Source organism: Neltuma alba, unplaced genomic scaffold (genome assembly GCF_004799145.2).
Source record: "Neltuma alba isolate B1F8T4 unplaced genomic scaffold, ASM479914v2 tig00013509_pilon, whole genome shotgun sequence".
Lineage (NCBI taxonomy): Eukaryota > Viridiplantae > Streptophyta > Magnoliopsida > Fabales > Fabaceae > Neltuma > Neltuma alba.
Window position 1 is genome coordinate 234,481 of NW_021637732.1, and position 20,086 is coordinate 254,566.

The 20,086-nt window shown below is 35.2% G+C and overlaps 3 protein-coding genes across 3 annotated transcripts; 1 reads left to right on the top strand and 2 right to left on the bottom strand.

Moving 5' to 3' along the window:
* Window positions 1-3,872: 3,872 nt before the first annotated feature.
* LOC114737921 (U-box domain-containing protein 19-like) lies at window positions 3,873-6,385 on the top strand. Its single transcript, XM_028925926.1, has one exon. It carries the CDS (start codon window positions 4,098-4,100, stop codon window positions 6,144-6,146), a length of 2,049 nt encoding a protein of 682 aa, XP_028781759.1. The 5' UTR covers window positions 3,873-4,097; the 3' UTR covers window positions 6,147-6,385.
* Window positions 6,386-6,593: 208 nt separating this feature from the next.
* Window positions 6,594-14,535, bottom strand: LOC114737888 (uncharacterized). The gene is made up of 3 exons (XM_028925874.1): window positions 14,149-14,535; window positions 13,666-14,086; window positions 6,594-6,748 (listed from the first exon to the last, which is right to left on the bottom strand). Exons 1-3 carry the CDS (start codon window positions 14,267-14,269, stop codon window positions 6,658-6,660), a joined length of 633 nt encoding a protein of 210 aa, XP_028781707.1. The 5' UTR covers window positions 14,270-14,535; the 3' UTR covers window positions 6,594-6,657.
* A 749-nt stretch (window positions 14,536-15,284) lies between these two features.
* On the bottom strand, window positions 15,285-18,660 carry LOC114737908 (serine/threonine-protein kinase STY13). The gene is made up of 6 exons (XM_028925909.1): window positions 18,066-18,660; window positions 17,432-17,553; window positions 16,607-16,800; window positions 16,322-16,496; window positions 15,995-16,129; window positions 15,285-15,891 (listed from the first exon to the last, which is right to left on the bottom strand). The coding sequence occupies exons 1-6, from the start codon at window positions 18,373-18,375 to the stop codon at window positions 15,685-15,687; spliced, it is 1,143 nt and encodes a 380-aa protein (XP_028781742.1). The 5' UTR covers window positions 18,376-18,660; the 3' UTR covers window positions 15,285-15,684.
* Window positions 18,661-20,086: the final 1,426 nt, after the last annotated feature.

Sequence of the window (20,086 nt, forward strand, 5' to 3'; positions counted from 1 at the left end):
TAAACTTTATTAATTCTCATTTAAGATTTAATGACTTTCTAACTTTATCCCTATTTAATATGCATTATACCTCATATAAACAAAGTCAACACAATAATAAATTAGGGATAGAATTATACATCTATACAAAAAATTCTCTCAGTGCCTTATAAATAGGACCAAAAAATATCTTCTCTCTTTACCTTATAAATAAGACTGGAAGAGTATGTATGTATGGTGCCTTCATACGAAGAATCAAATTATGGCAAAGCAAACATGAGATAGAATGTACGGTGCGGGAATCAAACGCGTAGATTACGTACTTAACACTCACATCTTCCTTGTCGTTATTTATATATAATCATTATATTTACTACTAATTATTCTTTCATTAATTAACTGGTGCGTGTGGTGTGCAAGCAAAACATAACCCCAAACGATCCATATATGTGTGTGCTTTGTTCCAGAGAGTGACACATTGCAGATATGATGACATTAATGACTGGCTACGTACACAACATTTCGTTATATATGACAAATATTCAACCGCTCAATAGTTTAGTTTAATTGCCATCATCATCACCATTTTATCGTCCTTAATTGTCATAATATGTGCTAATTTAATTAGGTGTTGTGTCAATTGCATGGATATATAATATTTGTGGTGCATAGGGGAAACGCGTTGTACTGGGCACTCCGTGATTGGTCCACGTGATTTCCCGTGCACATCATCCTTTTTGAATTCTTTGACATGTCCAAATACAATATAAAATAAGGTGCAAAATATTAGTTTGATTCATTCATTCATCCATTTGTCGCCACAAATCAGTCGCCTCCTGGGTTGCTGGCAGGAAAACTCAAACTGGGTTATCTCCATATCAGATATCTTAATGCTTTGACGTGACAACCGTCCTTTTCCACGTAATTGCATAGCAGCGTTAGTAACCGGTCCGGTTTATAGTCTTGTTATTAGTCCTTCTAATTTAATTTGAAGGAATTTTTGTTTTAATTTCTATATATAAACTCAGACAAAATTCTTATGAAACTGTAGAAACAATCTAAAATTACAGGAAAAAAATTATTTAAAAAATCAAATTGTGAAGACCTGCAGTGACATTAACCTTACCTTGTTCATTAGCGTGACATTTGGGAAACTTAGCTTAATTTCGACACCTCCAATTCTATTACAAGGACTAATATAAATATCCATATGCTAAGGTTACCCTCGCACTATGTGCACACACTTCTTCAATCCTAATAAACGCGCATACTTCTTCAATTTTAAATGTACGTATAATCAAACTTATATACATATATATTATTAACAAAATTAGTTGAGTTACTTAGTCGTAATAAATATGTTTTAGTTTTTTTTATAACATATACTCCAATCATTTGTATTGGAAACTACTTCTATTAATGAAAACTTCTTTTATATGTAAAATCAATGAAACAGGAAAAAATTATAAATTTAAAAGATAACATGTATTTAGTCTTGTACCTACGAGATTTCTATATTAAAGAGCGGCAAGAGTAGTATATATATACATATACATATGTGTGTGTCACATTTATTCTCCTTTAAGAGACAACAGATTAATTAGAAGATGCCCTCACAATCAAGTATACCTAATTCCATAGCGATACCTCCATCAACATAAACGTTTACCCCATCCAACAACCCAAGATCATCGGTTTCATAAATATCTATGTAGTTTAATGATGTTCATTTTTTTCTGGCCAGCTACTGTTCAATATTAATATATAGTATCTTATAATGTTGACTTGTTTATTAATTACTCCTCCGTTTCTTAATATAGGACCCAATTCTTCAATTGGTTTTGGTCCTAAATATAAGACACATTTATCATATTTATCAATTTTCTCTAAATTACCCCTATGGATACTCCCTCAACCATAATCAAGTAGAAGAAGGAGATGGGGTATTAAGAAAGATGATTATGGTGTTTTAGGAAAAATGTGTCATTTTTCTTATAATTAACTAACTTACCTAACTTTCTTAATCTAATCAAATTAGTTAAATGGGTCTTATATTAAGGACCAGAGGAATACTTTATATATAATTCCAATTAACATCAGACATTATGTGTGACGCTTGACCTTGTTTTTGCGTGTAGAATTCTGTTTCTCTAATCCAGTATCATACAGCGACGGTTTTCATGTGAATGAATATCATGAAATTAAAATATCAAACAGTTAATTTATGAGATATTTGTATGTGTACATGTGTGTTACCAGTGATGGGATATTGCTTATCCAGGCCCCTAGAAAAAAAAAAAAAACTCAAGGTAGATCAATTTATATAATATTTTAACTTTTTTTTTAAAAATATCTAGTTTTTGTCTGTCTTCATATATATAGAGATGAGACAACAATCACTATACACTCAATTCTGTATAGTGAAATTGCCGTGGATTTTTCAATTGGTGAATCCTTTTCTTCCAGCCTCTGCTTCCGCGAAAGGATAGTGGGTATGCGTGGAAACAGCAAGTGATCAGCGTTGCAGAAACTTGAAATGTGAACCAATACTGCTACCAATCAATGATGAATATAATTAATGCTAATTGAACTATATGGAGACTGGAAAGAAAAACAAGAGGCAGCGCTAGGAGAATTGTGACGAAACAACAGGACCGGAGGATGCATGGTAATAATACAATGATGACAAGTCTGATTAGAGAAAAACAAACGAAAACTGAGGATCGGATCAAATTGGGTGGAAGAATTGGTGGCGTCCATTTAGTGGTAGGTGGGCAGAGGCATTATTAATTAATTATATTAACAAGAAATGGTGTGGTAAAAATACACGTCATTAGGGCAATGATGATGATGATTAAGGCCCTTTGATTCAAAAAGTATTAAAGATAATAGTATAATTATAATTATGCATGCATCGGATTGGTTTTATATGAAAGTGACTGGGTTCCAAGGCTTGGGTGAGATTATCAAGTATTGGTGAGAACGCGTTTATGTGGAGATTCAGGGGCGGTAAGACAGACGTCCCCACCTCATACGTCCACGTGTGTTCTCTGTCACCTCCCCTTGACCTTGACCATGCATCATCCGTCTCTTTACTTGTTTTACCCAATTTTGTTTTGTACCATTCTAGATTCCTTTCATCGCAAGAAAATCAAATTTCAAATTCCATAAAGAATTAATCTGAAACATTCATGCACCAATTAAAATTATTATTCAAACAAGATTTTATTAAACTCGTTTCTTTTCTTATTCTGTTTATTAAACTCATTTCTTAAAATTAAATTTCCCAGTTCCCTTGGAATTAGTTAACTGAAAGAAAACGGCTTTAATCATGTATGTTGTCAAATTTAATTTTTAGAACCCATGCAAATTCTGTCTTAAATGGTGATGACCTTTGTATTTAAAATTATATTTCAAAATTGTATATCTATTAGTTTTTTTATTTCTTTAAAATAATTTTTATTTTTATATAATAAGTTGAGATTATCATGATTTATTGTGATTGTTTTTATATATTATCTTAACATAAAATTTATCGTATCTGTATTATATATCTTCCATTGAGATTTTTTTCCGAGATGTTGTTTACTAGTTGAGTTATCCATTTTAAGTTATGAGACAATCCCATGTTAATATTCAACTATTTGTTTGATCCTCCTTTAACCTAAAATCTGCTCCGAAACATAATTAAAATATGGGAGCATTTTTCTGTTACGGGGAGTGCTCAGGGGACCTTTTCTAAGTTATTAGAACTTGTGACGAAGTGGATTTTGAAGTCAATATATTTGAATTTCGAATTAATTGAATGATATAATTATCATTATTATTATTCGGTTGACCGGGTGCAGGATACGGTTGGATTGGATTTGGAGGTCGAGATTGATTGAAAGGATGTACGCTCATATCCAGCTAGGCTCCTCCATCCACGTGTCCCCTTCTGCTTCTCCACATCGAACCCGAAGCACCTTGTTTCTGTCTCCACAGCCCGCCACGTGTCCCGAGATTTCCCAGTCAGCGATGCTTCCTATAATAACACCTCCTCACTCTCTGCATGATATCTTCAAGTCGTCCCCTTCATCCTTAAACAAAACCACTTTCCTCTGTTTCTTTCTACCCAAATGACTCGTTACTCCAATCACGACCATCGTCGTCTTCTCTCTTCTCCTGCTGTATTCCCTTGCCGAGACGTCTCTCCCTCCACTCTTCTCACATCTTTGATCTCTCTCTCCCTCGATATCTGTAATTTTCAATCCAGGTTCTTCCCCACGCAGAAGCGCAATGCCAGGGAAATCATACGCCAGGTTAGTATTATCCTCATATTCCTCCAGGAACTTGCTGAAATCCCCAAACAATCCCCTGTTCTCTGCTTCTCCGAGCTCCACTTTAGTTTCCAGAAGATATTGTTCTTGCTTCAAGACTGCACTCGTGACGGTGCCAGATTATGGATGCTAATGAAATCCCAATACGTTGCCTCCGAATTTCGGGTTCTGATTCGTGGGGTTGCCACTGCTCTTGACGTATTGCCTCTTCATTGGATGAAGGTTTGTGGTGAAGTGAAGGAATTGGTGGAACTCGTAGCCAACCAAGCTCGGAAAGTGAAGTTCGAAGTCCCCCGTGACGATGAAGAGAACTCAAAACGAGTTCGTTCAATCTTGCGTCAGTTTGAGAAGGGAGTCGAACCTGACGTAGCAGATATGAAGCCAGTCTTAGATTATCTAGAGATAAAGACTTGGGCTGACTGTAACAATGAGATCGAATTCTTACTAGATGAAATGGATTTCCAGCGCTCTGAATGCGACGAGCGTGAGGTTCCCCTTCTGAGTGGTTTGATCGGATTCTTGAGCTATTGCAGGGGAGTGATATTCGAAACTCATGATTGTCGCAAACACACAGATTTCTCAGAAGGAACGTATAGTTCAGAGATGATTAAATGTATGAACCCAGAGGATTTTCGATGCCCAATTTCGCTTGAGCTGATGATGGACCCAGTAACTGTATCAACAGGTCAGACCTACGACCGAACTTCCATACAAAAATGGCTCAAATCTGGAAACAAAATCTGCCCCAAAACAGGGGCAAAGCTGAAGAACACAGACTTAATCCCAAACACAGCGCTCCGAAAGCTTATACAGCAATTATGCGTCGCCAAAGGCGTTTCCCTGACCAAATTAAACAATCAAAGTTGCGATATAGCGAAGACCATCGTGCCGGGAAGCCCCGCAGCAGCCCACGCCACTCAATTTCTCTCCTGGTTTCTTGCTCGAAGACTCGTTTTTGGAACAATGGAGGAGAAGAACAAAGCAGCATACGAGATTCGTTTGCTCGCAAGGTCCAACATTTTCAACCGGTCGTGTCTGATCCAAGTGGGGACAGTGTCCCCTCTGCTCCTCCTTTTGTCAACGAGAGACAACTCCACGCAAGAGAACGCCATTGCCGCTCTGTTGAAGCTGTCAAAGCATAACAAAGGCAAAGAAGCCATAATTGAGAATGGAGGCCTAAAGTCAATTGTCACGGTTCTCAAGAAAGGATTAAGCCCAGAATCACGCCAAATCGCAGCTGCCATCATATTCTATCTTGCTTCTGTGAAACAACACAGAAAATCAATAGGAGAAAACCCAGAGGTAATTCCTTGTCTAGTTGAACTGATGAAGGAAGGAACAACGTGCGGGAAGAAGCATGCCATGGTCGCTATCTTCGGGCTTCTCTTAAACACGAGTAATCATAAAAGAGTAATTGAAGCCAATACTGTTCAGGTGCTTGTGGATATGCTGACTTCCTCAGAGAAGGATGATGTAGCGACAGATTCGTTAACAGTTCTTGGGGCTTTAGCAGAGAACAGTGAAGGAGCCGAAGCCATGATGAAGGCGTCGGCCCTGCCTCAGATCATAGGGATACTGAAATCAACAGGGAAGAATTCAGGGAAAGAGCACTGCGTTTCGATTCTGCTATCGCTGTGCGTGAATGGAGGAGAAGATGTGATAGGGGTAATGGCGAAAGACCCATCGATAATGGCTTCATTGTATTCGCTTCTCACGGACGGGACTAGTCGTGCTACAAAGAAAGCTCGCTTCCTCATCAGGATTTTACACGAATTTAACGAAAAACCAATCTGTTCGGTTGCTGAACAACAGACTCTTGAAGTTATTGATTTGTTAGGTAGAAATTGAAAAGGGCTTATGTATATAATTATTGGCAAAATTTTGCTTCTTTTTTTTTTTTTTTGGTTGGGAGAAAGAGAAGGGAATTTGTGGAATTAGCTCATGTTTTTTACCTCCAAGGAGCTAATTTCAGGGAGTGGGGCTTTGCATCAGTCCCATTCCATTGCAAAGTTTTGTGTATCCTGCTGTATTCTTTTCAAATGGCCGGTTTGAAATAAACAGATAATTCAGTGGCATGAATTTGGATTCATTAATATCTTATTTCAGGTTGGTTGTTAGTTTCCAGTTGGGAGAAATGCAGAATGCGAAGTTGCGAACCATGTTAACAGATGATGATTGAGCCCATTGGGTTTCAGGACTCACAATTTGGGTTTTAGCCCATTGGGTTTCTATCTCAGGCACTTCTTATGGATTCGACAAACAGTCCAACTTTCCAACCGTATCAGCTATGAAGTGTATTAAAAACAAAAATCTTTGTGCCGGGCCAAAACTCACCCGCTCGGGTCAAGCAGGAGAAGTATTAATCCAATTCCAGAGCTCTATGACCGTCTCGCGCACGACGACTATGGTGACCGGGACATAAATAAAACTTCATTAACCAAACGATGAGCCTGTGAGATATTTTAATTATAAATTTTATATTATATTATATTATTTTGTTTTAATTAAAATATCATGAGTGTGGCCCGTTAGTCAGTTAGGCCCAGTCCAGGTAGAGTTTTAGACTTAGTGCTTTTTAGTCATTTCTTGACCTTGATGGTGGGTTAAGTTTTGACGGATGACTGAGTGAGCATCTGAAGAAAACCTAATACATGGCTCTTGAGATTCCTTGACTGGTGGCGGCTCTTTCCCAGTTCCATCACTATACCCACCTCCCAGTTAGAAGAGATCTTGATGTCTTTTCTACTAATAATATCTAGATAATCTCAGTTATTCTAATCCAGATCAAGAGCAAGAGCATTGTGGATTGCTTTTTCAGACTATCTAGCATGGCGAGAGGTATTTGTAAGTCTTCCGCTGCCACTCTGATAATAGTAGAATTCCATATAACTATTTGGAGAAATATATGTGTTCATATGGATTGTTCTAACATGTGGTGTCAAAACTAGGTTTCTCCTCTGCCTATTATATATGTGTGTGTGTTGAGAAATTTTCTCAGTATCCATTTGTTTTAATATGAATGCATGCGTTTTCGGATCATTGGACGAGAAGAGCTTGTTTTTTCTTTCTCCAATTTACGATCTAATTTGTATTTGAAATTAGATTTTGGATTTGGATATTATGAGCATAATTCTTTGATTGTCACATATTGATTTGCCCATGTTCATCGCCGAAACCACAAAAAAAATAAAAGAGGTTCCAATTTGTATTTCGATTCTTGAGTTGTAAGACCAGAATTTTTACTTTATATTTTGGTACCTTTTTGGTGAAATCTTTTTCGGCATATTGTTCACCGTTTCCTTTGATCTTACTATCGCCAAACTCACTAGACACCATGTTTTGCTTTTGGATTTTCAAAATAAAAATTTTGATTTGTTCTCAGGCTTGCCCTTGATAATATTGTTATCATAATTTGCTGGCCATTGAGTTTTGATCATTTCACTAATAAAATCGTAGGAAAATGGCGTCAATAATACCGGAAATCTGCCTTGAGTCACCGGAAAAAAGGGTTGCCTGAAGTTGCAGGCTGGCGGTCATGAAGGGCCTAACATCTGAGTCGAGTTGGCGAAGTAGGTCGGGTAGGTTAAACCGACTGTTGAGGAAGACAATGAAAACGATACCATTTCAACTTTGGAATGCGTCTTCCATGTGCCCAGAAAATGACATCGTTTTGGCCCAATGAAACTCACAGTTTCACTTAAATGGAGTTTGGGCCAGCCGTTTTTTATTTGGGCTGAATTTTGGGCTTTTGTGTTTTTTTGTTTATTTTATTTTGTGGACCTAGACCTTGAGTTTTTTTTTATCTTAGTTTTTATTTTTTTCCCTTTCGGTGTGGACTCTGTTTAGGTATTTATTTGGACTGTACAATTAATCTGTTTTTTTTTTAAATTTCCAAACTGGGCCTTTATTATTTTTGGGCCATTAGAATTTAACTAAAAGAAAGAGGAGGAACCCTTTTGCACAGTAACCTGGGCCCTCAGATTAAGATTTGATCTTCAGACAATTTTGGTTTATTTTCAGAAATTATTTTTTGGGCATGAAAATTATTTCCAATTTCTAGAAAAACCTAGAACTATTGCTGTCAGGCCAATTTGGTAAACCTCCTGAAAATTATTTGGGTTAATAAACACTATTTAAGTTCTCTAATTTATTATTTGGGACTCTTTTTGGGTTTAGACATGTTTTTGCTTATTTCTGGAATTTTGGCTTTGGGCTCTGTTTTTGTGTTTTGTTATATGGACCAGTTTTATTTTATCTCTAGAAACAGCTTTGGCTAAATAAAATATTATTTAAATTTTCTTTTAGTTATTTAGCCACTTGGTTTATGTATAATGTATTTTATGTGCCATTTAAATTATTTAAATATAAGAGAAATCAATTGGGCTCTTTTTAACATTGGAAAATTTTGCGAATTTCTTTTATGCCTTATTTAATTGTTTAAGTATTTTTTTGGGCAATTATATATTTATTTGAATTTTACAAAATTATATTTGAGTTGAAATATGCTAAATTTGATTTATTAGACAATTTTTGGGTGCATAAAATAGTGGGAGAATTTAATTTTAATTATTTAGCCATTTATGTTGATTAAATTAATTGGCTAAGTTCTCCATTATGTTGTGCATATATAACATTTAAATGCACGTAGTTGATAATTGTGATTAGCATGCAAAGTTGATGAGGAGTAGCCATAGCATCCTCTTATATAGTGCATGGATAAATAATTACACACGGGTCTTAAAATATCAACTACAATCAATGAGTAATTATAATTTGATCACATAAATGTTTAGTTGATTAAATTATTTAGTTGAAATTCTCATCGATGTTGTGTGTATGTGTGTGTATATGAATTTAATTGTACATAAATGATATTAGTGATTAGCACATATATTTGTTTAAGGAGTAGCCACAGTATCTTTATACATATGTTGTGTGCATATTTAATCACACGTGGATTTACAATATCAATTTTGGTTAAATGTACAATTAATACACACAATGATTTGATGTTTTTGTGATGCGAATGTAGAGTTGAGGAGTAGCCACAGCATCCTTACATGTACATTTATTTGTCTTAATAGGTAAATCATCACATAAAGATTTAAAGACATCACTTGTAATTAAATATATAGTTATGGTTAATCTTTGCCCACAGGTAGATAATTATAATTACATATTTAATTAGGGTGGGATAGAAACGGCCTTATGATTTCTAAGTAGCCCACAGGTATTGGGAATCTAAATGCGTTCTAGTCTCACCAATTAGAGAACATAAATTCGTGCTATGCTGAAGTCTTTGCCCGCAGGTAGACTTTAGTGATATGAAATTTATGATTGTACGATTTATATTGGTAAACGTACGCTCAAATGTGATGGTTGATTGCCTCATGAAGTGTTGTTCTAAGTATGATTGAAAGTTTTTTTTTTTGCAGCATTATTGTTATTTTTTTAGTTAGGGACAATTATTGAGCCTAGAAGAAGATAAATGTGACTTCTTCAATTAAATTGAACTTGGCATTAAGAAAGTTTTAGTACCTATTAATACTAGCACGCAAAATGAGATAGTATTATGAGATCAAATTGTCTTAATACAATGATCTCAATTAAAAGCTGGTTGTAGGTACATAATGAATAGAACAAAGTCAAGAATTCTTCATGGACTGAAGGATAAATTTGAGAAATTCTAATAAAAAGTCATTGAATTGTATGCGGACTATAAAGTGATTCTTCATAAAGTGTATTTGCACAAACAATCTCCATTATTGTTGGTGAAAGAGATTATCAATTTATTATCTTATTAGTATTAGCTATTATACGTTTTCATAAATACATGCAAGATTAAGTATTTATTGAAAATGTATATATTAAATGTTTAGCTCAAATTTGAATAAGAATGAGATTTTAAATTAGAGTCATTTGGTCACCAACTTTAAGACCATAAAGTGATATGCATATATAAGAATTATATGCTGATAAAGAAAGGTCTGATTGGAAATAATAATGGATAGATTATTGCCATTGGTGCATTTAAAATCTCATTTTGTTTGTACTAATCATGAGAAAGATTTCTTCAAGTTGTGTGATGCACGATGGTTTCAAATATCATCATGAAAGGATCAAAAGTTTTATCAAGAATGAGATTTAATGATCTCTTAACCTTATTGATTCCAATCTATGTATAGTTTACATTAAGAAATACGTAAACCATCGCACCATTTTAAGAAAGCTTGAAGGATTATGATTAGTAAGAGATTACATGTACCATTATTTATTTTTAGTTTATATTCTAGTAAATGGAATTACATATTTCCCTTATAAGTGGTCTCTTACGAGGTCTGATCATTATTTGCCTTATAATTGTGTAATATCATTTGATATGTACAAGACAAAATTGGATGGTTAATCTGACAAATAGATTAATGCAGTGAGATCAACAAGAGAGATAAATGATGAGTACATCATTGATGGATAATAACCTAGTCTATATGTTAAGTTTCTTCATATAAGAAATCACTAGGTGATGTAGTTGAGAGAAGAAACATAGCATTAATAGACATATTGAGCAGTAAGGTTTACAATTTGATTTTTCTCTCGAGGTACACACTCAAGACAATTATGTATATATTAAATGAGATTTCAACTTAATTTGTATTTAAATTCTTTTAAAAATTTAAAGGGTTGGAAGCTCAACTTATTATATATACTTGTACAAAAATTGTCTTATGAAGGAAAGAGTGTGGAAGGAAAATATTTCTTGAGACTTATATTGCATATTTTGATGAAAATGCATAAAAGTCTCGAGCATTCAAGTGTTTTGTCCATCACATTTTAGTGTAGTATTTTGAAGAATGCCAAATTTATTATGAATGCCATGATTAGTGGGAGTGATCAAACTAATTAAGAGTGATCACATATAAAGAACAACTGTTGATTATGGTAGAACACTGGTTTTGTATGGCACTCACCTTATTAAGGTGAATGTAAAACCATCATTAAGTTCTTAGATTCACAATTGATCATGCTTGAAATTAGGAGTATCAATATTAAGAATTCCGTCAATTATACAAGGAGTATTTGAAAATAAATAAGGGATATTTCAAAATTGATGAGTGATACTCTTTTTCTGCAACTTCAATCTCATTAACAGATTGAGTTTAGATCAATAGTAATTGAAATTTGGCAATTCATAGTGACTATATGATGTACATAAAAGTATTCAGTTAGAACATAAATATAAATATTGAGCATGAACTCAATTTTATATTTCAAAAAATGAAATAAATTCCAAATAAAAGCATTGCTTCATGATAAATATGTGAGATTTCAAGACAAACAATAACATTTGAATATTTGTATAATTGCTAATGTGCAACATTAAGTAATACAAAAGAATATTGTTTGCCGAAGATGTTCTATAGAGAAAAGGAACTCATTATAGTGAGATATTACCTCCTATATCAATGAATAGTTCCCACCATATCTTCATGGTGCTAATGTCTATACTGATTTGGAATATTGTTAAAATCTTTCAATTTTTGACATAAGGAGAGATATATGAATTAGTTAAAAAGGTCAAATAGCTTATACAAGGAGAATTTAGTCTATGAGCAAATCTCACAATATTGATAATTAATATATCATGGTATAATCACATGCATGATCAAGTTAAGAATATCATGGTTTTGTTTGTATCACTTGATTAGTGGGAGTTGGGTCATCTATAATTTGCATTTAGATGATTCATATATTGTTCATATTTAATGACTCAAAGTGTTACAAATGACAGGATAGTCATTGTTCAAAAGTTGTAATATTATTAGTTAAGGTGCGGTATTCCTTTAGAATACATAAATGGATTATTCTCAAGGTACTTGAGATTATCATAAGTAACCTATAATCACAAGTACTTAAACATCTATGAATAGATGATATTTGTCATGTGTAACACACCTAATATGAGGATATGATCAGATTGTCCATATGTCTCTAATGTGATCATCATGTAAAGAAGATGATGAGTATTCCTTCTAAATTAATTGCTAAGGAATTGCGTTGTTTGAATGTGCACAAAATAGACAATGTCATTGCAACGAATATTAGTAGGAGTTACAAGCAAATTAATGCTTGAATGATAACTGAAAAGCTGAAATGGTGAAGTACATTACTAAATGTACATTAAGTATCATGCTTCACATATATGAGTCAATTTTCTTGAATGATTGAGATAGTTCAATTTAGCTGGATGAGTTATCAATAAATTGTTAACATTGTGATACACATCCATGCTTAATGAACAAGTTGCATCGTGAAGGAGTGCAAGATTGCTAAACAATCACTGATTGTTTCCTTCCATCATGAAATATCTCTTATAATCATTTATAGAGGCAAGCTGTAAGATTATTGATTAATAAATTTCATCATAGGGTTTTAAATTATTGAATTAATTTCAAATCCATCAAGGGTGTTTGTTATATGACCATGGATTTAATTGGTCATAAAACACATAAAGCGTAAATCCTTTAAATAAAGAGCATGCTATTAAAAAGGTCAAAGGATCAATATCTTATCAGAGATAGATCACATTTAGTGATCTAGATGAGGTGTTATCAAATGATAAAATTCAAATTGTGGTTTGTTGTCTCAAGTTTGGTACCTGAATTATGTAAAATTAACAAACATTCAAGTTGGAACCGAATAAACATTTAAGGTTTATTTATAAAGTTATAACACATTAAGTAAGGATGCTACTTCTAATACATGGAAGGTAATACTCGACTTAAGGGGACTTATCGCCATGATTCTAGTAGTATTGCCTTAATTAACCTTGACATGTCAACTGACATATTATGTTCGGGCCAAGTGGAAGAATGTGAGATATTTTAATTATAAATTTTATATTATATTATATTATTTTGTTTTAATTAAAATATCATGAATGTGGCCCGTTAGTCAGTTAGGCCCAGTTCAGGTAGGGTTTTAGACTCAGTGCTTTTTAGTCATTTCTTGACCTTGATGGTGGGTTGAGTTTTGATGGCTGACTGAGTGAACATCTGAAGAAAACCTAATACATGGCTCTTGAAATTCCTTGACTGGCGGCGGCTCTTTCCTAGTTCCATCACTATGCCCACCTCCCAGTCAGAAGAGATCCTGATGTCTTTTCTACTAATAATATCTAAATAATCTCAGTTATTCTAATCCAGATCAAGAACAAGAGCATCGTGGATTGCTTCTTCAGACCATCTAGCATGGCGAGAGGTATTTGTAAGTCTTCCGTTGCTACTCTGATGATTGTAAATTCCATATAACTATTTGGAGAAATATATGTGTTCATATGGATTGCTCATATGGATTGCTCTAACAGAGCCCGCACTGTTTTATTGCAGAAAACAGGATGGTTTCGAGCAGACCAGAGCTTCCAACAGAGAAGGCCAAAAGGAACTTGCGACGTTGGATTAATCGTATTGGCTTTGAGATTTTTTCCCCAATCCAGCTGTCAAACGGCAGCAGGTAGAATTGTTGCGGGTTGTCCATGGGAAGGATGAGGTGCCAGCAAGAGGAGGTAAGTTTGCAGGTCCTGAGCGCATGATTCAGGTTTTCTACCTCTCCATTACATAAGTTATAATGATAATTGGCTGGCATTCTTCTTCTGAATCTTTCCTGGTTGGTGAGCAATCGGCCATTCAAGACAAGCCAGAGAAATGTTCTCACCCTTTGAGCACCTGGCCACTTCCATGCGATGCTCCAACGAGAATCTTTGGCGTTCCAATCTGCTTCCATGCTTACATGATAAGCTGAACGGACTGTGAAACCCTTTGACTGGCCGCCGGAGGATCATGGGGGCAGGGAGGCTTGATTTTCGCTATTTGCTGCAACATATCCCGTAGGTAGAAGAGAATCGAACTCACTCCGCTTCCAATCTCCATCTTCCGAAACAAATTGATGCAGAGTTTTCTGGAGTTCTCCCTCATCAAGAGAGGTATGAAGGCGAGATTTTTCAAAGGCCCTTTTTCCCATTCATTCTGACCTTCAAGGTCCTGCAAACTCCATCCTCCACGTGATTGGTGCTCTTGATTCTAGAGTTGATATCTCTTCCCCCCTCCCCCCTTTTTAGCCCCCTTCTTCCTGATTCCCTTCAAAATTAGTGTAATTAAATTTCTTTTAAAAATATTCATTACATTTTTTTCTTTACTTTGTTATAAACATTAATATTTTAAAAAAAATTGTAACATGAATGACTTAATTATAGTCCCATACCACAATGATGATGATGATTAAAATAAAATAAAATTTTAATTTTTGAAAATTTACACAAATAAAAGTTTCACGTGAAAACTTTTTCAATTAACAAACTTGGAAGTTTAAAAGCAAAGAGAAGGCAAGACAATGAATTCCATCATATTAATTGAAATGAAATAGAATGAGAGGTCACAAATTAACACAATTGTTTTTAAAAAAAATGAAATAACAAAAAACGCATTGTAAGTTTGAGATAATGTAATTGTAGCAGTGATAGTAAATGCCTCCCTTAATTTTTTTTTACGATTAAACCATAGTATAAATATGAGAAAGTAGGTGAGTGACGTAACTTTAAACGAGATTCCAAATGGCTTGCCAGCAATTTCTTTCTGGATTAGAGCACTTGTCACCTACTTCATCCCAACGACCCACTTTGGGGCTCACAATCTACTCACTTCTGTTTGGATGCTAAGGAAATGAGAACACACGGCAGACAAAATGAATGGCTCTAAATCAATTCCCAGGCAATGACAGTTTTTATTTTGTCCCTTATCTGCATCGTTTTCTACTTTTCTACCATTCACTTCGCTTTCAAATGCTTTTTTCCAATCCTCCAACGTCCCCTCTCTTTCTTTACGGATATACTTCCACAACCACCTCTGAAAATAGGATTAAGGTTCCATCACACCAACCGCATCTTGTTGACTTGATCCACTATTTTGAAAATATAAACTTTAAAACCCAAAATTGTGGGGAAAGTACATCACCCTCTATTGCTTAGTGAATCTGAAAGAAGAGAGTACTTACCAGGCAGGTTTTTAATCTGATCACAGTGAGCATGCTGGAAACGGTATAATGCAGAGCTTACATGAATGTTAACAAGGCCAGTACAGCAACAATGTCAAGCTGAAATTAACAATAGCCATACCCATAAAACCCAATCCAAGAGGTATGACTGGCACATCCAAATGAATTGACATGTCACCAGTTTTCTCCTTCCTACAACGATTATACCCTCCCAGTTCACTATATAATTCTCTGGTATTTTAAACCATGTATTCTCTCACCATAGATACATGCTCTAATTGTTTGAACAATGAGAAATCATCGTGACCCGATTGTTGTTTTGCACCAAAGAATGAAACTTTTAAGGCCCTCTGTACTTGCGGAAGCAAAGACAACCTTGTTGCTGATCAAGAGGGATCATACCTCCACCTTTTGATGTGTCAATGGCCTCTAACATGGAAACCACCTCGTCCATTTCTGGCCGCTTATCAGGATTGGCATCCCAACATCTCTTCATCACATTTGCTAAAGAACTGGGGCAGCATCTTGGTATGTCAGGTCTCAGGTTCTACCATTTCAATCAACATAAAGAATTTAATTAGAATGGGATTTTCTTTTTTTACAATGAATCCAGAGACAATAATCTGTAATGACAGAAGGCATTATTGTACCTGGCGAACAACAGCCGCAGTGACCTCTGCAAAACTTAGGTCCGGATATGGCATGTCACAACAATATATCTCCCATAAACAGATGCCAAAACTGTACACATCACATTTCCTGTTATAGGGGTTGCCATTTAAAACCTGGAGGCCACCCAATAGACAGTAAGTGAATAATCAATAACATGATGAACTTTCTCTATGATCAACTTTAAAATCATCTTACTTTTCTTTGTGGCATGCTCCTTAACTGTTGTCACATTAAAATTACCAATACAATGCACATTACCCCAATGTCATATGCCAAAGGCTACACTGTAAAGGTTTTTCACATACCTCTGGAGCCATGTATCCAAGAGTACCGGTTTCCCCAGTCATGTCATTAGGATTCGAAGCCTCAACACGTGCAACCCCAAAATCAGCAATTTTGACTGTACTTTTCTTGTCCAGCAGCATGTTCTCTGTCTTTACATCTCTGTGGACAATCTTTTCAGAGTGAAGATAACTCAGCCTGCAAAATAGAGCCAGGTCAATTTGAGTCTATAACTGGATAAGCAAAGAGACAATTGTTGCTCAATCAGATACACCAAAGAAGGGGGGCAATAAAAAATAGGCAAATACCCTCTTGCAAGATCAAGTGCCAGCTGGATGACAACCTTGAATGGTAATTTCCTTCTCCTGTTTTTTATTAGGAAAGTTTTTAGACCCCCAGGAAGATACTCCACAACAACACAACAGGCATTGCCTGGCATGGTAATCAGACCATTTTCAGTTTGTATCTGTAATTCTGACAACCCTGTTGTTGCACCTATAAACTAAACATGCAAAAGAGAAAGCTGTTAACATCCAAATGAAGGCATGACCTTTTCATTATATATGAATGTGTCTGACTGCAAGAAATTAAAAGATAAAGCAGCAATTGTCATGAAAAGAACGAAGCATTATGGTAAGTCTTGTTCCCTATATCTATAAGTATCTTGTCTTTCGTCCTAGGAAAAGAGATGGACAAAGAAAGCGAGGTTCCAGAATACCAAGAGAACGAACATGCATGTAATTACTTAAATGGCATGACTGTGTAAAGCAGAAACAAGGAATGAAATAACTAAATGCCATACCATTTAGGTCCATTTCAATCCTCCAAACGGGAAAAAGATTACAGGTTTAGGCCACTATGAAATTGCATGAGATAATGCATACAATAACAATGTGGTAAAAATAACTTTTTTAGGTAAATAAAAAGATAGCAGTGTAAAAGTGACATCAATAGTCTATATATAAACAGCTGGAAGAGATTTATGTAAATAAGAAGCAAAAAATTTTGGCTTTTGAGTTACAAAGACAACATCGGGAGTTAAAATGTACAGAAGCAACAGATACATCAGAAGCTAAATTGACGACAACAAGATCAACGAAAGAGAAGTTGAAATTCTAGAAAGTGAATCCAACCTTAGTGACGTTAGGATGATCAAGTTTATGCCAAACAGCAACTTCTTGTATAAATGCTGCCCTTAATGAAGCAATTTCAGCTTCTGTCCTGTGGCCTTCTTCGCCCCAATCCAACATTTTAACTAAGAATTGAGGAAGTAATCAAAATAATCATTGTCTCTTAGATGCAGCAAAGCATACCGTTCATTCAGATGCAACAATAACCAAGCAAGCAAATTAACTGGAAAAACGATAAACAGGCAAACAAAATTCTCCCGTCAAAATTTAGGCCTTAGCTTCAACAATAACAATTCTATATACCCTTGTCAACAAGGCTCTAAGTAGAAGACCCAATGGGATCACAAAAAATTCAGACACAAATCATCATTTAATCCATTGTTCTTTCCGCAAATTCTGGCCTAGTACGAGTATCACTCCAGGATTGCAAAACAATGGATTTTCCCCCCTGAACGAGCATAACAATAGATTTAAAACGGCCCATCGATAAATCAAGTATAGTATCAATTCTTTCTTCATAAAATAAAGAGTCAGTCACCGGGATGGGGATAATTAGTTCATGAAACGGGGGAAATGAAAAAGAGCATAGATTATCCAAAGATTGGATTAGAAGGAAGGCGGTAAATTTGAGACCGACCGGCGACATCTTGGCCATCATAGATACCACGATGAACGGTGCCGAAGGTACCACGAGCTATAACACTCTTGATAATTAGCTTGGAAGGGTCAATCTCCCACTCCTGTCTTTGCCTCTTGAAGGTAGCTCCGCCACCACCACTTAGACTTTTAATGGAAGTAACGCCGATATTAGTCGGAGGCACATCTTCGTCTTTAGTCTTGTGCTTCTCCAAAGTCAATGCCTTGTTCAGATGCCTCTCCAGCTGTTCATCGATGCTCTTCAGATCAATCTGATCCGCCCTCACAAACCCATCACTCACTTCCTTCATCTTTGCTCCTTCTTCTCCTTATTCACCCCCTCTCTCTCTATCTCAATCCTTCTCTCTCTTGTTCTGTGGGAAACAGAGACCAATGATTTGGGGGTAAGCTATACGATTTAATTATTCGACAGATACGGCATGGGTGTATGGATTGTCGTTGATGCAGTGATTGTTCATCTTCTTCCTCTTTCTCTCCCCAGATTTGCTACTTCCTCTCCAATCATCCATGTGGGCACATGGATTTGCCTACGCATAGCGAGTGCCTCTGACCCACTTGGGTCTTCCCTTTCCTTTCTTACCTATTTATTATAGCTTTCAATTTTTATATTTTATTTTATTCCCCTTTTACCAAATCAAAGCCGGACCGAATATATAAACTAGATTTCAGCTAAATTTTCTCTTAACCGAGTACCTCAAACTTTTCTTGTTTTCAAAAAAGGAAAAAATCTCATATATAATTCTGCTGGGTAAATTTTAAATTCTTGTCCTTTAGTGCTCGAGTCAAAAAAGGAAACGTCAATTGATCCGCCTAGCTTCTTACGTCTTAACTAAGACCAAGGCAAAGAAAGAAAATCTTCTTTATATAAATGAGTTGATATTATAATATCATTTGACTTCTTCGTGGTTCTGGGAATTGCAAATTCTCTCCTCAGGGGTGGCACATATCCTCGCGCAGGAGCAAAAGAATCCAAAGACGGCGAAATTCTTTATTATGATTTTAGTAACTTTATAATCTTCCCTCAGATGAAAACTGAGTCATTGCCGAAGCATGATGGAAACTTTGGATCAAAGATTATAAATATTAAAATAACATCTGAATTGATAAACATTATTTTAAATTTTGGTGTGCTAATTTTTTTTAATTAGTGTGACTGAAAACATATTCAAGTCATAATCTTACCTAGAGGTGAGCGAAACTGGATCCAGAATCTGAACCAAATCATATTAAGTTTAATCTATTCAGTTTGATTAATTTTGTTGACCTATTAGGTTTGGTTAAATTATTTTAGGTTATTTAATCAAATCAACTCAGTTTGGTCTTTCTCATTAAAAACATAAATAGATCTAACTGAGCAGATTGTATTAATTTTTTTAGGCTAAATGAAAACAGCTAACTTTGGTGCACACTAATATAGTAGAATTAGTATATAATTTTGTTCTGAAAATATTATTTCTTTGTAATATAAATTTTATGCTTTTAATTCTTATGGCGATAGTTCATATTTTGTTGTGAGATTAGAGTATCTTTTGCTGATAGTAAATACTAATCTATTTCAAGGTAGGGAGGGCAAAAAGTAGATAATCTTCAACTGGATATTCTCCGCACAGAATCTCCTAACCATTTTGATGATAAATATTTTGAGGCCATGTTGTGAGAATATCAATTTTTTTTTCCTGCCAGAGATTTTCTTTTCACTTTAGGGAAGAAGTTGTCCATTTATTACAAAATTTTCGGTCAGAATCCTCACTGAGAGAGATGTCCACATTTAGTGCCCGACAGTGTCTCGAATAGGATTGTCTCCAATAGGAAGATACCTATGCTTTAGCAAAATAATTTTCGGCCAGGGAAACTGAAAATAAAAAAGCTTAAAACTAATCTTTGTTGTTAAAAAACCAAAAAAAGGCCCAATGGGCCTGAATCGGATGAACCTAAACAAGCTTGATTATTTTAGACCACACTTCATATTGGTTATTAACATTAATTGTCTTTTACAACGTG